Source organism: Danio rerio, chromosome 10 (genome assembly GCF_052040795.2).
Source record: "Danio rerio strain M-AB ecotype USA chromosome 10, GRCz13ab, whole genome shotgun sequence".
In the NCBI taxonomy this organism is placed as follows: Eukaryota; Metazoa; Chordata; class Actinopteri; order Cypriniformes; family Danionidae; genus Danio; species Danio rerio.
The window spans coordinates 1767768-1788449 of NC_141030.1; the positions used below are offsets into that span (position 1 = coordinate 1767768).

Genomic DNA, 20682 nt, shown 5'->3' on the forward strand with positions numbered 1-20682 from the left:
ATAGACAGACAGACAGACAGACAGACAGACAGACAGACAGACAGACAGACAGACAGACAGACAGACAGACAGATAGATAGATAGATAGATAGATAGATAGATAGATAGATAGATAGATAGACAGACAGATAGATGACAGACAGACAGACAGACAGACAGACAGACAGACAGACAGACAGACAGATAGATAGATAGATAGATAGATAGATAGATAGATAGATAGATAGATAGATAGATAGATAGATAGATAGATAGATAGATAGATGATAGACAGACAGACAGACAGACAGACAGACAGACAGACAGACAGACAGACAGACAGACAGACAGACAGACAGACAGACAGACAGACAGACAGACAGACAGACAGATAGATAGATAGATAGATAGATAGATAGATAGATAGATAGATAGATAGATAGATAGATAGATAGATAGATAGACACGTGAGTGAATACACATAATAAATAAAGCATTTCACTTAAATAAATCTTGATAACAATTGAGTATAAATAATGTTATAATTATGACTGAGCTAAGCAAGAAATGACCTGACTGTAACAACAATCACTTAAAAAGTTTTGTACCATTACCTTACATTAAGTAAGTGTTTCACTAATGAGTAATAATGATATTAAATATTGTTTTCAAAACATTTAAAGTGATGTACGAAATCACTGATAATCAGACCGCAATCACCTGATCTCTGTGTGCTCTGCTCTGATTGGCCAATGACAGCTCAGTGACATCATCAACACTGCTCTCACCTGTAAACCCATCAACAGCGGATAACATGGATTTAATTATTAAAGTATAAACAGTTAACATTTATTAACAGTGTGTATGAAAATCAATTAACCAAGCAACATTTAGGATTAATGATTTGCTCTAGAAGTGAATGAGTTCATATTAAAAAGCAACATCAGTTAAACTGAAGTCCCTCAGTTGTGATCTGACCGTGTTCAGCTGCAGTTGTGTGTCTGACGTCTCCTCTGAGCTCAGTGATGTGACTCTGCTGATCAGAGATCAGCGTGTCCTCGTGTTCAGACAGAAGATCTTCTGTTTCATCCACACCCTCAGCTTCATCCACACTGTGATCAGCACACAACATCACTACAACTGCAGTTGCACTATTTCATTTTCTCCATTTGACTTTAATCATGGACAAATGCACTTGCTTCATAACTACTTTCGACTTGCTTTATAATTAAAAGCTTTGACTTTATGGTTTGGACTGGATTTAACTGGAGGTTTTGTCATTTCATTCATGGTTTGGCCACTACATCATGACCAGACTTCCTTATACATGATTTCACACAAAAAAACATCATTAATAATATACGCATAATAAATTAATGCACATGAATACAACAAATAACTGAATTGTTAAATTAATTTTAGAAATGATGAATGAATTATTTAATAATGCCACTAATAAATATAATTTACTGCTAAATTAACATAAACATAAGCATGAATATTATTGATATAATACTTATATTTGTGTTGTTATTATTGATAGAAGAAACAGTAAACAAATCAAATGAACAATTATATAAAATATGAACACATAATTAGAATATTAAGTAAATTAATTAACATTATTTAAATATTTAAATATGTTGACTTGTTGGGCAGATGTGTGCTGTGCTGGAGTTTGATGGGCAGATGTGTGTGTGTGTTTGGCTCACTCGTGGCTCTGGCTGTGCTGGTGTGTTATTGGCATCTCTGCTGACCTCGTGTCACTGGTGTCCGGGTTGCTCTCTTGGCTCCGCCTCCAGTCTGTGATTGACGGCAGCAGTGGAACATCAGACTCCTCCCTCTGACGGAGTTCAGAGCGATGCTGCGGTGAACAAAGAGTTTAGAGACCCTAAGCTCCAATGGTGGGGGCGGGTTGGGGATGGGGGGGGGGGGTTAAACATACACTTCATTCATTCTTTTCTTGTCGGCTTAGTCCCTTTATTAATCCGGGGTCGCCACAGCGGAATGAACCGCCAACTTATCCAGCAAGTTTTTTACGCAGCGGATGCCCTTCCAGCCACAACCCATCTCTGGGAAACATCCACACACACATTCACACACTCATACACTTCGGACAATTTAGCCTACCCAATTCACCTGTACCGCATGTCTTTGGACTGTGGGGGAAACCGGAGGAAACCGGTCTTTGGACTGTGGGGGAAACCGGAGGAAACCGGTCTTTGGACTGTGGGGGAAACCGGAGCACCCGAAGGAAATTCACGCGAACGCAGGGAGAACATGCAAACTCCACACAGAAACACCAACTGAGCCGAGGATCGAACCAGCGACCTTCTTGCTGTGAAGCGACAGCACTACCTACTGCGCTACTGCTTCACTAAACATACACTTGTTTGTTGTAAAAATTCTTAATCATGCCAAAAAATACATCATGTTGTCGTTGTAGCTGGTGTATTATGGGAAATGTTTGTACCCCTTGATTTCTAGTTTGGAAACCTGGAAAATCTCTGTTTCAAGGTCTATCTAGCACCTTCAGGCTAAAGAGAATTGGGACACCCTGAACTCTTCACGTGCACACGCAAAACCAGGGGGAGGGGTAAGGGGTAGAATTGGGATAGAATTCTAGAAAGGGGTAGAGCCTTACTGTGGAGTGTGTGTGATGAGTGTTTTCTCCCAGCAGGGCGGCGCTGTATCTCCGCTCCAGCAGCTCCAGTGCTGTCAGCACTGCAGGACTTGACCCTCTGACCCTCATGACTACTAAACCCCGTCCCTCTGTGGTCTTCCTGAGCAGGACCCGCCGCTCGGCCCAGCGCATCATCCACTCCAGCAGCCGCGCCAGATCAGGAAATCTGCTTTCCAGAGAAGAGTCCAGCTCTATCTGAACGTCCACTTCAGCCTGAGGAACAATCTTAACGTCTGAGAGATTCCCTTTGGGCGTTAATGCAGCCTGCTGACGAAGACTAAACAGACCCTGATGCTTCCCATGAGGACCACCGGTGTTTGTAGCTGTGCCAGATTGCGGACGTTCAGGAGTGATGGGGACAGTCTGAAAGCAGCGTCCTGCCCGAAACAGAGGTAGATGTGTGCTGGTCTTGCGTCCGTCTCTTTGTCGGCGTCTGAGAGCGGTCAGCATGTCGAAGTTCACCGAGTGCAGCTCTTGAGAGCGCAGCGGCTGGCAGAAACTGCTCAGTAAAGGAAACTCCTCCGCCTCCAGTCTGTCCTTCTCCAGAACGTAACTGAGAAATAAATCTAAGAAGAGCAGGAACTCGTCGTCCTCCAGCTCAAAGTCCCAGCTTCCCACAGTTGGCGCTCTTGGTTTTGATTCGCTGGGTTCAATCGAGCATGATCTCTTTCCTTTTCTGTGCCGTGTCGATTTCTCAGGCGCATCGTGAAGCTTTGATTTGCTACTAGCACAAAAAAGAGCTCAGTTAAATCACATTTAAGTTGTTAAAAAGTTTCCGTACCGTTAAACTGTGCACAAGGCAAACATTATCAGTTTACTGAGATGTGCAGTACACAAAAGAGCACGTTGATCATCCTGTTTGTCTATTCTCTATTTTTTTTCTTTTCTTTTTCATTATCTTAAAACATATTTTAACATTTTTATCTGTTTTATCTATTTTTATTCTTATTTTTATTAATTTTATTATTTGTTTTCATTTTCTTACACTTGTCTCTTTTATTCTTGTTTATGTAAAGTACTTTGAATTGCCACTGTGTATGAAATGTGCTATATAAATAAACTTGCCTTGCCTATTATGCTACCTTCTATTACATGCCATTTTTTTCTTTTATTAGAAATACTTAGAGGAAAAACTGCTGTGTTATTTTTAGAAACATATAGGGCTCCATTTTAATGATCTAGGCGCAAAGTCTAAAGCACATGGCGCAAAAGCATTAAGAGCGTGTCTGAATCCACCTTTGCTATTTTAAGGATGGATAAATACGCTCTGCGCCCGCCGCATGGCCTGACAGGGTTGTGCTTATTCTCTTAATGAGTTCTGGGTGCGTTGTGAGCATAACCTGCATTAAACCAATCAGAGTCTCATCTCTCATTCCCTTTAAGAGTCAGTTGCGTCACACCATGGCGCATTTGCTATTTAAATGGTGACTTTGTAAGTGTAAAAACTGAACGCTTCACTAGCGAGAAAACAGTTAAACAGAGCATCTGCAGCACGAGGATAAAGAACGAGCCTCCTCCATTCAGCCTCTTTATTTTTACTCTTTACTTTACTCCTTTACTTTGGTGGAGTGAGGAAACGGTGGAAACTCACTCCACTGAACACATCCATTAGCCCACATATTTAATTTAATTTAATTAATTTAATATAATATTTAATTTAGTTTGTTAAGCACAAAGATTTGTGTCAAATCTATTTCTAATTTCAGTTCTAATCTCCAGCAAAGGAATAAATGAACAATAATAATTTTCACTCACTTATGTCACATTGTTCCTTATGTGTGACTGTAAGTTGTCTGACCTGTTGTTGTGCTGCTGTGGGGTTAGGGGCTCAGACAGTGTGTCTCCTTCACTGTAAACTAGTGGTCGTCCGCAGTCGGTCAGTGTGCTGTCGCTCAGACTGGTCCCTAACGAGAGTCTGTGCAGTATTGAGACGCCAGCAGCTCCTCTGTCCTCCTCCTCTTCTCTCTCCCACAGATACGGCTCCGCAGCGCACACACTTTTCTCCCGCCGCTGGAGCTCCCGCCGCCACCGCCGCAGCTCATCCTGGACCACAACCATCACGCTTTCACCGTCTTCATCTGTCAATAACATCAAACCTGGTTAGTATGGCTGCACAATAGATCTTATCAGCATCGATATCGCAATGTAATCATTCGCAATAGTCACATCAGCTAAAACTTCTTTATTCTTATAGCACATTTAAGGTCCCATGAAAGTTAGTTTCAGTATTGTTCATTTTCAGGATATCAATAAGCTAGTGCGCACCAAAAGAGTGACAAAATTTGTGTTTAGGAGATATAAACCTGATATAAACATGTAGAGCTTTTTTTATATCAAAACAAAAAAAATAAAAGAAATGAAAAAAATAAAAATAATAACCTAAATTCAACAAACAGATCTTCAAAATAAAGTGACAAAAAAAGTCTCTTGGATCTCTTGCCTGCTGTGCTGTTTACTGGCACCATCACAGGCCTCAGTCTCTGCAGCAGTGAAGTGTATTTCTCCCGCAGCGGCACACGTACAGACTCCAGCTCATCAGGAAACACTCTCGCCAGAGTTTCTGCTGTCTAAACATAATAATACTACACTTTAATTCATACACTGACTTTAAAAGAAGCATCTCAAAGCACTTCATTTACAGTTGAATCAAGAAGTTTACATTCACTCTAAAAACAGGAACATAACCATTTTTTTAAACTGTCTGATGGTAAATCACTAAACGTTTACTATTGTAGGTCTGTTAGGATCACCTAAATGATTTACATTTGCTAAATGTCAGAATAATTAGATTTTTTATTAATTTCTAGACAGTCAAAAGTTTACACACATTTCCTTGGTATTGTTTTAGCTTTGCTTTTAAACTGTATAACTTTAGTCAAATGTTTTGTGTCTCCTTCCACAAGCTTCTCACAACAGTTTGCAGGAATTTTGGCCCATTCCTCCTGACAGAATTGCTGTAACTGAGTCAGATGTGTAGATTGTCTTGCTCGCACAAGCTTCTTCAACTCTGCCCACACATTTTCTATAGGATTGAGATCAGGGCTTTGTGATGGCCACTCCAAAACATTCACTCTGTTCTCCTTAAAGCACATTTGAACTCATTTGGCAGTATGCTTAGGGTCATGGTCTGCTGGAAGACCCATGTGTGGCCAAGTTTAATGTCCTGGCTGATGTCTCGAGATGTTGCTTCAGTATTTCTCCATAATGTTCTGTCTTCATGATGCCATCTATGCTGTGAAGTGGACCAGTCCCTCCTGCAGCAAAACAGCCCCACAACATGATGCTGCCGCCCCCATACTGCACAGTTGGGATGGTCTTCCTAGGCTTGTGCGCTTTCCTCTTTGTCCTCTAAATGTAACACAGCTCATTACAGCCAAACAGTTCAATCTTAGCTCCATCAGAGCACAGGACATGTCTCCAAACATGAGTCTTTCCCAGTGTCATTCAGCAAACTGTGATCTGGCTTTGTTGTTGATTCTGGCTTGTTGATTCTCCATGTTGTCACACAAGGAAGCAGTGTGTTTGAGCTTTTCCTTCAACACTATTCTACAGTTGTGCCTCACATTAACTCAAATGTTGTCAATTAGCCAATCAGAAACTTCCAAAACCTCGACACCATCATCTGAGCTTTTTCAGAGGCAGAATAATCTTATTGTGTGTAAACTTGACTTTCAAGAAGAGTTATAACAATTTCTCAACAAATATCTCTCTCATTATTGTGCTATTAAGCAGAACAGAAACACATGTGATCATCCTGACTTACCTAAAAGAGAAAAGGTTTAATCACATTAACATCTGACTTTATTTAAATGGTTACCTGCCTTTTTACACAGTGTATGAAAACTTCTGCTTTCAACTGTACATATGTAAAGCACAGAAGAAAAATGTGCAAACAAACAAAGAGAAATATTTAAAAATAAAAACAATCGCATAACAGCGACCCTAAAAAGTTAAGTACATTGTTAAAGAGCTATAGAAATAAACATGAATTGAATAGTGTTGTGGGGCGACGCAGTGGCGCAGTGGGTAGCATGTTCGCCTCACAGCAAGAAGGTCGCTGGGTCGAGCCTCGGCTCAGTTGACGTTTATGTGTGGAGTTTGCATGTTCTCCCTGCATTCGCGTGGGTTTCCTCCGGGTGCTCCGGTTTCCCCCACAGTCCAAAGACATGCAGTACAGGTGAATTGGGTAGGCTGAATTGTCCGTAGTGTATGAGTGTGTGTGAATGTGTGGATGTTTCCCAGAGATGGGTTGCGGCTGGAAGGGCATCCGCTGCGTAAAAACTTGCTGGATAAGTTGGCGGTTCATTCCACTGTGGCGACCCCAGATTAATAAAGGGACTAAGCCGACAAGAAAATGAATGAAGAGTGTTGTGTATTACCAGACGGCTGGGTGTGAGTTCAGACAGCAGGCTGAGCACTAAATCCTGCAAGGTTTCCTCTGCGTTCAGGAAGCGGCAGAAGGGCAGGAGACGGCGAGCCCAGCAGAGAGCCTCCACACACAGATCTGACACACTCCTAGCACTCAGCTGAAGGACACAAACACACACTTAACACATGCGTGGCTATAAGTTCTGATGACCTTGGATGAAAATATGACGCAAAAAACACACACACACGCATGCTCTCCACACACACACCTGAGTGCTTTTCTCCTGTTTTCTCGCGCTCTGGTATTTTCTACAGGAGACGCTGAGCTGGTCTCTGACGTGCAGCATCCAGCAGAGCGCACACAACTCACGGAAACACACTGAGCAGACACACAAACCATAACGTTAATGCAGGGGGACACGACACTGGCTCGGCGTTCAGACAGCTCATGAGTCCATCTTACTAATGATCTGCGCAGTCACACTGTCCGGGTCTCCAGAATGGAAGAATCCATCAGGGGTGGAAAACTTCTTCAGTCCGTCAGGAATCAGCTCAGCTTTAGGCACGGATGCTCTCTTCTGGATCTAGCAAATGAAGAAGCCACCAAATAAACAAATGCAGCAGAGTGTACACTCACCGGCCACTTTATTAGGTACACCTGTCCAACTGCTAGTTAACGCAAATTTCTAATCAGCCAATCACATGGCAGCAACTCAATGCATCTAGGCATGTAGACAGAGTCAAGACGATCTGCTACAGTTCAAACTGAGCATCAGAATGTGGAAGGAAGGGGATTTAGGCGACTTTGAACGTGGCATGGTTGTTGGTGCATGCATGAGAAGCAGCAGATGTGTGAGATCCACCTTGGTGAGTTCGTGTCTGCACTGTTTCAGGCTGCTGATGTACCACTGCGCTGCAGGACGAGAGCTGTGGGACGCCCTGAAGAGCAGCAGGAGCTTCTGGAGGAGACCAGACACCTGAGAACGACATGCTCTTTCCTGAAGCAGAGCCGCGTCTACTATATGGTCCTGAGGAGAACACACACACACACAGCGGAGCATGAGGAACACATGAGGGAGACACAGACTGGTGTGTGTGTGTGTGTGTAGACGTGTTTTTGTGATATTTTAGGACACATCTGTATAATGACACAAGATTGACAGGAAGGTGGTGAATTATGAGGACATTGCTGATGCTCTTACTTCTCCAAAAGCCTAAAGTAAAACCGTCCACGGGTCCCTGTGAGGGAGAAACCTATGGAATGTCCCCGCAATTCCCAAAAACAAACGTGTGTGTGATGGACCTGTGTGTTTGCTGAAGGCTGCGGACAGTACAGAGGAGGAGCAGGCAGGTAGAAGGCAGCAGGAACCAGCGCAGAAAGTGATGTCGCTCTCTCTTTGGCCGCGTCCAGCAGACTTGTAATAGGCTGAGAGAGAACGTCCAGCTCCGCCATGACAGACGCCTTCAGGATCTCCTGCACTGAAGCCTGCAGAGTGTCCACATCCTCAACATCTGCCGCGTCTGAAGAGTCAAACACACACACACAGATCAGATCAATGATTATTGCAAAATACTGATAAATATTAGTGTTTTTACCTTACATAATAATCATTTATATTGGAAATGATTAAATATGGTGATTTGCATAATTATATATTCAACACTTTACTATAAACTCATTGATTTTATCAGTGCACTCCAGGTTATGCATTCCACAATTATTTCTAATCATAATAATTTTAATAACTCATTTCTAATAACTGATTTATTTTATGTTTGCTATGATGACAGCACATAATATTAGACTAGATATTCTTCAGGACACTAGTATTCAGCTTAAAGTTCTAGTTCAATTTATTGATATGGCACGTTTGCAACGGCCACAAGGCCACACAAAGCGATTTAGAGAAAAATACAAACGAGCAGTACAGACATAATAAACAAAACAGCAATAGGCACATAATGTAAAAGCAGGAGCACGAAAAATACTAAAACATTAAACAACAATACTTTCAACGCCTAAAACAAGACAGCAATAGACCCTTTATAATATTGACCACACTAAACAGGATTCAAAACGAGACCGTTGGCTCCCACCAGGAAGGGATTTATGCTTCAAAAGACCTAGAAAATAGATGAGTCTTAAATTTAGACTTGAAAACTTGCAGTGACGAAGCCATTTTTAATTCTAGAGGTAGCGCGTTCCAAAGGCGAGGCCCGGCTATAGCGAATGCCATGCCACAGACAAACACACACACAAACTCACAGATACATATAGTGACAAGTAAAGGCTTCACTAGGGTAATTAGGGTAAAGTTAGGGTAATTAGCCAAGTCATTGTATAACAGTGGTTTGTTCTGGAGACAATCCAAAACTAATATTGCTTAAGGGGCAAATAATATTGAGTTTAAAATGAGTTTAAAACAATTAAAAACTGCTTTTATTCTTGCTGAAATAAAACAAATAAGACTTTCAAATAAGACTTTATATATATATATATATATATAATAATAATTATATATATATATATATATATATATAATTATTATTTATTAGTATTAAATATAATAATTTATAATTATTATTATTTTTATATACAATATTATTAAATATAATTTATTATTATTATTATTATTTATTTATTTATTTATTTATTTATATATATATATATATATATATATATATATATATATATATATATATATAGAAGAATAAATATTATCAGACATACTGAGAAAAATTTCTTCTGAATCAACATTATTTAGGAAATATTTTAAAAATTCACAGGATGGCTAATAATTTGACTTCAACTGTGTGTGTGTGTGTGTGTGTGTGTGTGTGTGTGTGTGTGTGTGTGTGTGTGTGTGTGTGTGTGTGTGTGTGTGTGTGTGTATATATATATATATTTTTTTTTTTTATATATTACATTGCATTGCATATTTAATGATTTCTACATAATATAAATTAATAAATGTCTAATGTTGACCAGAGTGCGTCTCTCCTTCAGACTCCAGCGCTGGACTCAGCAGGACCTCCAGCTGCTCCTGGAAGATCTCAGCAGGCTTCAGCTCTGAGGGAAGATGCAGCTCCCTCCACTGCAGCCTGCAGGAACACAACAGGACATCACAGAGATAAAACCACAACAAACGCAAACCCACCAAATGGCTGACATCAGAAAAAAGCTGCAAACAAATAGGGGATATGCCGAAGCATGCTATTGGGACTTTTAATTTGCCAGTAACCTGGGTTAAGCGCTTCCGGTGAACTGTATGCCAATGCAAAATTGGCGCATTTAAGGTCTGTTTTCTTTAAAAATCAGCCATCTCCACGGGCTGAGTGATATCCGGTATAAAGTGGGTCTCAGATTGTACAAGAAGCACTGCATTAAATTGCATTTCCCCCTGCCGTGTCTTTATAATACGAGCATTTATTTTACCCCAGTATATTCAATGGAGCTTCTGCACTGGCCTGCCGATTCTGATGGGTAAACAGTCATTTGTTTCGTTTTACGCTTGAGCAACTAAATGAATGCCAAAGTCTATTTAACTGATTGTATTTTAATTATAGGAACACACCTGCTGAAGTCCAGCCGGCTGCTGCAGTATCTGCTGTAGGCCAGGCTGAGGGAAGCGGCCATCTTCCAGTCTCCCAGACGCTGTGCCATCCACACAGCCTCAGGCATCAGGCCGCCAAGCAGGAGCAGCTCCAGAGCGTAATCCACCGTCCAGACCTCCGACAGCTGATCTGAGCGCAGCGACATCGACACACGGCTCTGGGACAGCTCCACAACACGAGCAGCAGCCGCTGGCACAGCAAAACCACAACATACAGTCACACACAGACAAGCAGACAGAATTCTGACAGTGCTCACGTTTAGTCACGATAGTCACAAAAGTTCAAAGTTTTCCATCGTGAGACACGCAGTATGTCAAGCTGTCTGCTCTGGTCACATACAGTACCACACATCAGATGAAATTAGTCAATTATCATACTGACAGACGGCTTGAAATTGACCTCATTCCTCACGTAAGAGCTTCCGATGCAGTTGGAAAGTTATTAGCTTGAGACTAATTCAGATCTTCATTCACTTCCATTGGGTTTTGAGCCATAATAAACAGCTCGTTATGCCGCTAGATTTTGCACACTGATATTTGTTATGATATTATTTACATATTTGAGAATTCCCAATTTGAGAACCTCTGCCACAGGCAACTGAATCTGAAGTTCTAAAACAACCGCAGAGTTAATAATGACCTTACTATCGAATAAAAAAAGTTAATGGTACTTTAAAGAGTCATGACACCCCCCCAATTTTGGTTCAGGTCCACCTCAGAATTTTTTCAAAAGATGCATCATAGTGGGCGGAGCTCCGCGAGCAAAGGGCAGGAGAGGGCGTGGCCAGCAGGGGAGAAGGAGGGGAGTGAACAACTGTTCAGTTGGTTCACAAAATGAGGCACAAACCATGAGGAGACGCATGAGTTTATAGCTTACAAAGATAAAATGCAAAGAAGTTAACGAATTTAATGCCCTGCTACATTTGTTATTCGTAAATTCATACACAGACAACCACAATTTATATCATTATAAAGATAATTGTGTTCATATAAACACTATAAATGAGGACTTCTCCCTCAATCCCCGGGTCTGAATCAAGACTCAGTGCTGCAGGTCTCTTGCCCTGCCTATTTTAACCATCAGCCCTGCTGCTGGTAATCTGGAGGATTTAGGCGAACACAGCAGCACGGCGATGTGTCTAAATGTGAACGAACTCCTGATAAAAGACAACGTCCGCCATTCTCCAACTCTCGTACTGCTCTCCCGAAATACTTGCAGCACACACACACTTTTGCTGTATCGGCGTTGATAGGATTGCGGGAAAACATGCAGCAAACCCCGTGGGTCATGGAAACAAACACATTTAGCCCTTCATGAATGGCTAAATACTGTGTGCCGTGGGTCCGTGTCAATGTAGGATTTCACAGCTGGGCTTGGCACTGGCAGGTCTGCTTTGTCTTCGGAAAGCACGTGCTCTCATGAATAATTAAGCAGCCGGCTCTTCTCATAGATAAGAAAACTCGGCTATAAATAATAATGAGAAACCGACGCATCATCCTTGCTCTTGCAGTTTAGCGCTACATCAATGATTTTGATCCGCCCCCAAAACCATTTTAAAATCGGAAGCTGAAAGTAGCTGACAAAAGCTCAACATTATCCAGTTTTCCCCACAGTTAAAGCTGACAGGTGCTGGCATTGTCTTATTTATTGCACAACACACACACATCTGTTAACATCTCAAAAAAAAGCCTTTAAAATAGGTAAAATGAAACCTCGTAACTTGTTCGCTGTCAATAAAATGTGTTATTTTTTTGCTTTGTGTTGTTGGTAACACTTAACAATAAGGTTGCATTAGTTAATATATGTGCTAACATGAACAAACTATAAACAATACACGCATTTCAGTATTTATTAATCTTTGTTAACATTACCTTAATGCTAATAAAACTGTTTATGTTAGCTCACGGTGCATTAACATGTTAACAAGCTTGAACTTTTACTTTAATAATGCATTAATACACGCTGAACTATGATTAATAAATGCTGTACATGCATTCTTCATACTTATTTCAAGTTAGTTTATACAGTTAAGGTCAGAATTATTAGCCCCCTGAATTATTCGCCCCCCTGATTAGCTCCCCAATTTTTGCCCAACGGAGAGAATATTTTCTTCAACACATTTCTAAACATAATAGTTTTAATAACTCATCTCTAATAACTGATTTATTTTATCTTTGCCATGATGACAGTAAATAATATTAGACTAGATTTTCTTCTTTACAGCTTAAAGTGACATTTTAAGGCTAGGTTAATTGGGTTAACTAGGCAGGATAGGGTAATTAGGCAAGTTATAGTATAACGCTTATTCTAAAGACTATTGAAAGTAAATATAGCTAATTTTGTCTTTAAAATGCATTTTAAAACAATTTAAAACTACTTTCATTCTAGCCAAAATAAAACAAATAAGGCTTTCTCCAGAAGAGAAAACATTATCAGACATACTGCGAAAATTTATTTGCTCTGTTAAACATAATTTGGCAAATATTTAAATAAGAAAAAAGTTGGGGCTAATAATTCTGACTTCAACTGTATATTAACTACATGAACTAATGAAACCTTATTGTAAAGTGTAATCAGTGTAATTTAAGTTATTGTTGTTATAGTAAAAAAGTCTTTCAAAATAACTTTGTGTTTTTAATAAAATCATAAATAACGATTAGAAGTATTTGTGACCATGCGCATCCACAATCACTCACGGTGTGGTAAATGCAGTGGCGGCAGCACATCTACATTGTGTGGCGGGAGGATGAAGAGTGGCTGGTTGGTGAAATACGCAGCCATGAACCTGGCCAGAGACTGAACCACAGCGCAGGCCGCTTCACGACCAACAGCATCCAACACCAGCTCATCTACAGGGAAAACAGGAGGAGAAACACTTCACCGAGTCGATGAATTAGCTCTCATAACAGCAATCCTGGAATAACCGAATGCTCAAATGTTCAAGACCGCTGTGATTTTAACTCTGCACTCAGTGAAAAAAATCTCATTTTATACCAAACTCTCATGTGAACGGAAGTAATAACCCTACCGCATGCTGTCTGCTGTTCCTCTGGTCCAGTCTGTGGATGAAGCAGCAGAGCCAGACGGTCACACAGAGCCTGAGCGTCCCGCAGGCGATACTGAAACAGCTGACAGTAGAGGAGAGCCAGACAGCAGCGAGTCTCCAGATAACACGCCATTGGGCCCGCTGCAGGACACAGAACTAATGCAAATCACCAGGAAATGTTCACTTTGGGGTGAACTAACCCTTTAATGATCTACTGAAGGAAAAAAAATCACCTCTATCTTAAATGAAATGGACGACTAAATTAGCTGCGAATGTCATTTCTAGGTGAATATCTCTTCAAAAGCAGTGACTGACCTCTCTCTCTCTCGGCCCACAGTTGATTCCTCCACACCCGAACACTCTCTGAATATTCTCCTAAAATGAAGTGCTGTTCACCTGAGGACGGACAGCAGGGTTGTTATCATAACAATGACATAGTGATTGAAGTAGAGCCACACTTTATATCGTTTTTGCATCAATATCCTTATGTAAACAATCGCAATTGTGATATGCAATGTTAAATCTGGATTATAATTGATCATTTGCATGTTTTTTGAGGCTTTTGGCTGTGTGAGGATTTTAAAAACATTCATGCATAAGACTTTAATAACGATTAATGATGTACTTTATTTATACAATGAAGACTACACAGCTATTTTTTAAAAATTTTTATTCGATTACTGTATACCTGAATGCTGTTAACACACATTTGTATCTACATTCTGTATCCTTTATAGTATTTATCCATGCTTTATTACATTTGTATGCAGATGCACTCCCCCACAGGAGTGTTTCCCAACTATGTTCCTAAAGGCGCACCAGCAGTACACATTTTCAACCTCTTCCTAATCAAACACACTTGAATCAACTCATCAGAACATTAGAAGAAACTCCATGGCTGTTTCTCAATATGCGATCTTCAGTGGTCTTGCGTCCTCGTGTTCTCGTGTATTGTCATCATCAACCACCAAAGTTCAGTTCCAAAACTCAGACCGCAAGAACGAAGGACGTGTAAAAAACCTCCCGGATGTGTTCTTGTTATCGAGGATGCACCGATGCAGACTTGAGCGCAAAACTCATTGCGACTGGAGGTGGGAAGCGCAGCATTGTATTAAGGTTAATTATTAAAGTTCAGAGATATCACTTAGGAGTTTCCCTAAATGAGACGGTGAATATAAACATCACCATGAAAATCTTAATGAAGGCATAAACACATTAAGAGTGTTTATTTGCTGAAATTCGTATTAAAACCTGTTTTATTTATATTGTGCAACGTATATCTGTAAAGTCTTAATGAAAAGTATATAATTCATTAATCATTGAATGAATGCTGTAATGTTTGCATAAATTTCAGTAAAAACACGTAAAGGTCACGTGACCATCAGGAAGAATGCAGCATCTCATTTCTCACAGGACGTGTTCCCTGTTCTCGCGGCCTCCCGAGTTCGTTCTGAGGTGACCTAGCAAGACTGGTTCTCACAAGAATCCAAGTCCATTATCTCCGTTCTTGGAATTGAGAAACATCCCAAAACCTGAAATGAATGGGTCAGAAAAGGGAGACATCCAAAATATGTACTGTCGGTGTGCCTTCAGGAACAGGGTTGGAAAACACTGCCATACAGAACAATATCAATCAATCTAAAATGATCAGTTATTTAACAATAGAGATGTTCAAGTGCTCTGGTGAAAACATCACTAACAAAATAACAAACTATTGCAATGTTACATTTTGCCAATATCGTGCAGCCCTAGATGGATCTTGTGTTATGGTTCTTCATGCTCACCGGTGAAACAGCACAGAGTGTGGCTCTCCTCCAGACGCTCTCCAGCTGACTGTAAAGCTTGCTGGATCTGAGGTATGATCAGTGACATCTTCTCAATCTCGCCCTTTACACCAGCTTGACCTCTGCTGTGACGTAACTCTTCCTGATAGCCCAAAGCTTGTCTGTAGACCTCACGCCAAATGACCAGCAATCTGAAAGCGCAACACAGGCCACGATGCTCTCAACTGTGTAAATCCCTTTATTTACATGATAATTCAACCAGAAATAAACATTGTGTCAACATTAGCTCACTTCTTCCAATCCTGCGCGAGTTGAGTGCGCCTCTAATGATACACGACAGCACGTGCTCTTTCGCGCTTTTAAAGATATGAATGATGCGCATCCCATGCTGCAAAAGTTGCATTACAGCACATTTTTTAGTCACTTTCACGTGGAACTGGAGTGGAGGCGGTATATGATGGAATAATCGTTTATCTCGATTAATGGTTTTTCATAATCGTTAGAAGCCGTAATCGAAATCGAAACCCAATTTTCGATTAATTGCACAGCCCTACTAACTAGTGTCATTTCCCTTAGCTGAAAATGAGCTCTGACATCCCTTTTTATTTTCAGCATGCATTCAGAACGGACTTTCAGTTCACTCTGAAGACGATGAAATAATAAATGTGTCACTTTCTCTTCACTGATAAGATATACCGCCAGGTACAGAACATTCCTGTGTGACTCAGGATACTTCCGGGTGTCTTCCCACTGCACCTCAAATTCTCAGCGTGAAATCCATCTCTAGTGGCTGTGTCTGAACACCCTCATGCTTTATGATGTGTTTTTTTTTTTTCAAAGCATTCAGAACTGTTGCGTTTTGCAGTTTTGAAAGCAAAGATAGATGAATTTCACTTTCGTCTATTTGTGAAGCTTGTTCTTCGCCGCTGTCGCCACTGGCTTGCTTGGTTTGGAATTTGTGCAGCTGCATATCGATGGATTTGCTCTTCAGTGTTTGGACTTTCAGCAGTGAAAATTAAACCACACTGAACTGAACTTTAAGTCAGAAAACTGGACTGGAGACACACACACAGAAAACTAGTGAATTCTAGTTCAATTCACTAGAACTTCTGTGTTCAGTTGCTTTGACGCCATCTACATTGTAAAAGCGCTAGAGAAATGAAGACGAACTGAAAGAGCCGTAAGCCACACATTCAAGAGGAACGTAGTGTCTGGGATTTGATTACACCTGGAACACCAGCTAATATGAAAAAAAGCACTCAAGAAATTCGATACGAACCTTTTAGAAGGTGCTGTCTGTGGCGGCATCCCTGCATCAGCATCTTCCCGTAACACTGGAACCGAAAACATGTCAGATGAATACATTAGCTGGTCATTCTCCCCATAATGCACTGCTCTCGGAAGGAGGCTGTAGGTCTGGTTTATACTCTGAGATGCTTGCTGAAGGACCAACAGAGCCGCGCTGAAGCTCTGCGAGGAAACGGCTGCAGAAATCGGGAGGAACATCTCCACGAAACACTTGCAGAGCTCCACTGCGATATTCAGACAGGAACGAGAGGCGTCCCATGGCAGAAAACCCAGCAGAGTCCTGAAGGTGTGGATGGTGGGGGTTACCCATGATCCTCTAGTCCTCCTGCTGGAGTCTGAGAGCTGGAGGAGCTTCATGAGTCGACCGATGCAGAGGATTGAGAAGCGGAGGAGTCGCTCTGGCTGCGGGACGCTCAGAGAAACACACAGAGCCCAGGCCGTGATGACGCTCCTATGGAGACCCTTCAGATCCAAGGGTTCGGCGTGTGTGGGAGAGTGTGTGTGAGCGTGGAGAGTGTCGAACATACTCGCAAACTCCAGCCGGCCTTCATCCTCCATGTGCGAGCGCACACACGGAGCTTCATCAGAGTCTTCCTCATCCTAAAGACAGCAGAGAATAACATAGACCTATACAGTTAAAGTCAGAATGATTAGGCCCCCTGTATGCACATTTCAAAGCACATCACGGGATGTGTTATAATATGTGTTATCGCAGGCTGACCTGAGCTCTCTCTGAGTCTCCAGTGTCCTGCAGGTACAGAGGTAAAGTGGACAGCAGCGATTCTTTCTCTTTCAGAGCCACAAAACTTCCAGTGAGCGTCAGAGAGGACATGGACTCCAGCCACGACCTGGCCTGAGGCTGAAACACACACACACACACACACACACACACACACACACACACACACACACACACACACACAGACACACAGACACACACAGACACACACACACACACACACAGACACACACAGACACACACACACACACACACAGACAGAGACAGACAGACACAGACAGACAGACAAACACACACACACACACACACACACACACACACACAGATAGACAGACACACACACACACACAGACAGACACACACAGACACACGTTGCCAATCAAACCAGCAGTACTACATCAGCTGTTAGGGCTGGGTGATAAAACCAAACTAATCTCAGGTCAAAATATCTCATATCCAGATAACAATATACAGTTCAAACCAGAAGTTTACATACACTCTAAAAAAAGGACACTGTCTGATGGTAAATCACTAAACGTTTACTATTGTAGGTCTGTTAGGATCGCCTAAATGATTTACATTTGCTAAATGCCAGTATAATGAGAGAAATTTTCATAAATAAGTTTACACACATTTCCTTGGTATGTTTTTAGCTTTGCTTTTAAACTGTATAACTTCGGTCAAATGTTTTGTGTCTCCTTCCACAAGCTTCTCACAATAGTTTGCAGGAGTTTTGGCCCATTCCTCATGACAGAATTGGTGTAACTGAGTCAGATGTGTAGGCTGTCCTGCTCGCACAAGCTTCTTCAACTCTGCCCACACATTTTCTATAGGATTGAGATCAGGGCTTTGTGATGGCCACTCCAAAACATTCACTCTGCTGTCCTTAAAGCACATTTGAACTAATTTGGCAGTATGCTTAGGGTCATGGTCTGTCTGGAAGACCCATTTGTGGCCAAGTTTAATGTCCTGGCTGATGTCTCAAGATGCTGCTTCAGTGTTTCTCCATAATGTTCTGTCTTCATGATGCCATCTATGCTGTGAAGTGGACCAGTCCCTCCTGCAGCAAAACAGCCCCACAACATGATGCTGCCGCCCCCATACTGCACAGTTGGGATGGTGTTGCTAGGCTTGTGCGCTTTCCTCTTTGTCCTCCAAATGTAACACTGCTCATTACAGCCAAACAGTTCAATCTTAGCTCCATCAGAGCACAGGACATGTCTCCAAACATGAGTCTTTCCCCAGTGTCATTCAGCAACTGTAATCTGGCTTTGTTGTTGATTCTGGCTTGTTGATTCTCCATGTTGTCACACAAGGAAGCAGTGTGTTTGAGCTTTTCCTTCAACACTATTCTACAGTTGTGCCTCACATTAACTCAAATGTTGTCAATTAGCCAACCAGAAACTTCCAAAACCTCGACATCATCATCTGAGCTTATTCAGAAGCAGAATAATCTTACTGTGTGTAAACTTGACTTTCAAGAAGAGTTATAACAATTTCTCAACAAATATCTCTCTCATTATTGTGCTATTAAGCAGAACAGAAACACATGTGATCACCCTAATTTACCTAAAAGAGAAAAGGTTTAATCACATTAACATCTGACTTTATTTAAATGGTTACCTGCCTTTTTACACAGTGTATGAAAACTTCTGCTTTTACTGTATGTATCATGATATAGTGCTATTTCTGTAAAACAAAGAGTGGACTACAGCTGTACATCACAGAATAACAATATTTTTCCAATATCATGCAGTGCTAATTATGATGACCGTCAAACATGTCTTGTGAAACGGGTCCATCAAGCAATGACAATAAACGGCTCCAGGACGCACCTGAGCTGCTGCCAGACTCCTGCGCATGTCCTCCAGCCCCTGTGCGGCGTCCATCAGCAGGCTGCTCACCAGCGCAGCAGCACTCGGCCGTCTGCTCATCCGCAGCACCGTCACCATGTAGCCGTCCGACACTAGGAGGAACGGCTGGAGATGGTGGCAGGTGACGGAGTAGCGCTGCCTCAGGGGGTCCCGCAGAGACATGCTGGAGCTGCACTGGCCACCGTCTTCTGCCTGCTGGGAGCCTGGAGGCCTGAGAAGCAGAGCAGAGAGAGGAAAACACTGTCAAACAGCTGAGAGATTCACTGCGGGATAGCGTGTGCCTCTGATGTACAGCTGACATAACTCTGCACAATATATCGGGAAAATAGTACACATGCAATACACAGTACTTATCAGGACGGCGCTGCATAGGAAAAATCCCAGTCGCAATGTTTTTATTCTCTGCGATTTACATTGCGATATTTCACCAAATAACCTTGAATAGCTCTATTTGGAAATAATTAGCACTTTATATTTATTGAAATGATTTTGTAAAGGAGTGCGTCTGCAGAAAATATCACAAACTGATTTCCAGCATAGATTAAAAACAGTAGAGCAACAATATACACTCACCGGCCAGTTTATTAGGTACAAAAAAAGAACTGCTCCATCTGCTTGTTAATGCAAATTTCTAATCAGCCAATCACATGGCTGCTGCAGTTGAAAGTGAGCATCAGAATGGGGGAGAAAGGAGATTTAAGTGACTTTGAACGTGGCATGGTTGTTGCTGCCAGACGGGCTGCTCTGAGTATTTCAGAAACTGCTGATCTACTGGGATTTTCACGCACAACCATCTCTAGGGTTTACAGAGAATGTTCTGAACAAGAGGAAATCTCCAGTGAGCGGCAGTTCTGTGGGCGCAAATGCCTTGTTTATGTCAGAGGAGAATGGCCAGACTGGTTCCAGTTGATAGAAAGGCAACAGTAACTCAAATAAGCACTCGTTACAACCGAGCTCTGCAGAAGAGCATCTCTGAACACACAACACGTCCAACCTTGAGGCGGATGGGCTACAGCAGCAGAAGAGCACACCGGGTGCCGCTCCTGTCAGCTAAGAACAGGAAACTGAGGCTACAATTCACACAGACTCACCAAAACTGGACAATAGAAGATTGGAGAAACGTTGCTGCTCTGATGAGACTCCATTTCTGCTGACACATTCAGATGCTCGGCTCACAATTTGGCCTCAACAACATGAAAGCATGGATCATCCTGCCTTGTATCAGCGGGTCAGGCTGGTGGTGGTGGTGTAATGGTGTGGGGGAGTTTTTCTTTGGGTCCATTAGT

At 41.7% G+C, this 20682-nt stretch overlaps 1 protein-coding gene across 4 annotated transcripts in view; it reads right to left on the bottom strand.

The window, feature by feature from the left end:
• cplane1 (ciliogenesis and planar polarity effector 1) overlaps nucleotides 1-20682 on the bottom strand; it is a 61020-nt gene that overhangs the window by 26055 nt on the left and 14283 nt on the right. The window contains exons 10-29 of one of the 4 annotated variants that reach the window (XM_087269937.1): nucleotides 19358-19607; nucleotides 17505-17642; nucleotides 16755-17383; nucleotides 15476-15666; nucleotides 14007-14087; nucleotides 13674-13832; nucleotides 13342-13494; nucleotides 10606-10834; nucleotides 10017-10132; nucleotides 8334-8551; nucleotides 7894-8058; nucleotides 7494-7614; nucleotides 7300-7409; nucleotides 7042-7188; nucleotides 5103-5229; nucleotides 4461-4740; nucleotides 2624-3383; nucleotides 1737-1843; nucleotides 958-1091; nucleotides 700-767 (exon numbers count right to left, since the gene is read on the bottom strand). In XM_087269937.1, the coding sequence (XP_087126063.1) occupies nucleotides 700-767; nucleotides 958-1091; nucleotides 1737-1843; nucleotides 2624-3383; nucleotides 4461-4740; nucleotides 5103-5229; nucleotides 7042-7188; nucleotides 7300-7409; nucleotides 7494-7614; nucleotides 7894-8058; nucleotides 8334-8551; nucleotides 10017-10132; nucleotides 10606-10834; nucleotides 13342-13494; nucleotides 13674-13832; nucleotides 14007-14087; nucleotides 15476-15666; nucleotides 16755-17383; nucleotides 17505-17642; nucleotides 19358-19607 (4183 nt within the window). Of the gene's footprint in view, nucleotides 1-699; nucleotides 768-957; nucleotides 1092-1691; nucleotides 1844-2623; nucleotides 3387-4460; nucleotides 4741-5102; nucleotides 5230-7041; nucleotides 7189-7299; nucleotides 7410-7493; nucleotides 7615-7893; nucleotides 8059-8333; nucleotides 8552-10016; nucleotides 10133-10605; nucleotides 10835-13341; nucleotides 13495-13673; nucleotides 13833-14006; nucleotides 14088-15475; nucleotides 15667-16754; nucleotides 17384-17504; nucleotides 17643-19357; nucleotides 19608-20682 lie in introns of all 4 variants that reach the window. The other 3 variants (XM_087269935.1, XM_087269936.1, XM_087269934.1) reach the window with 3 other exon arrangements.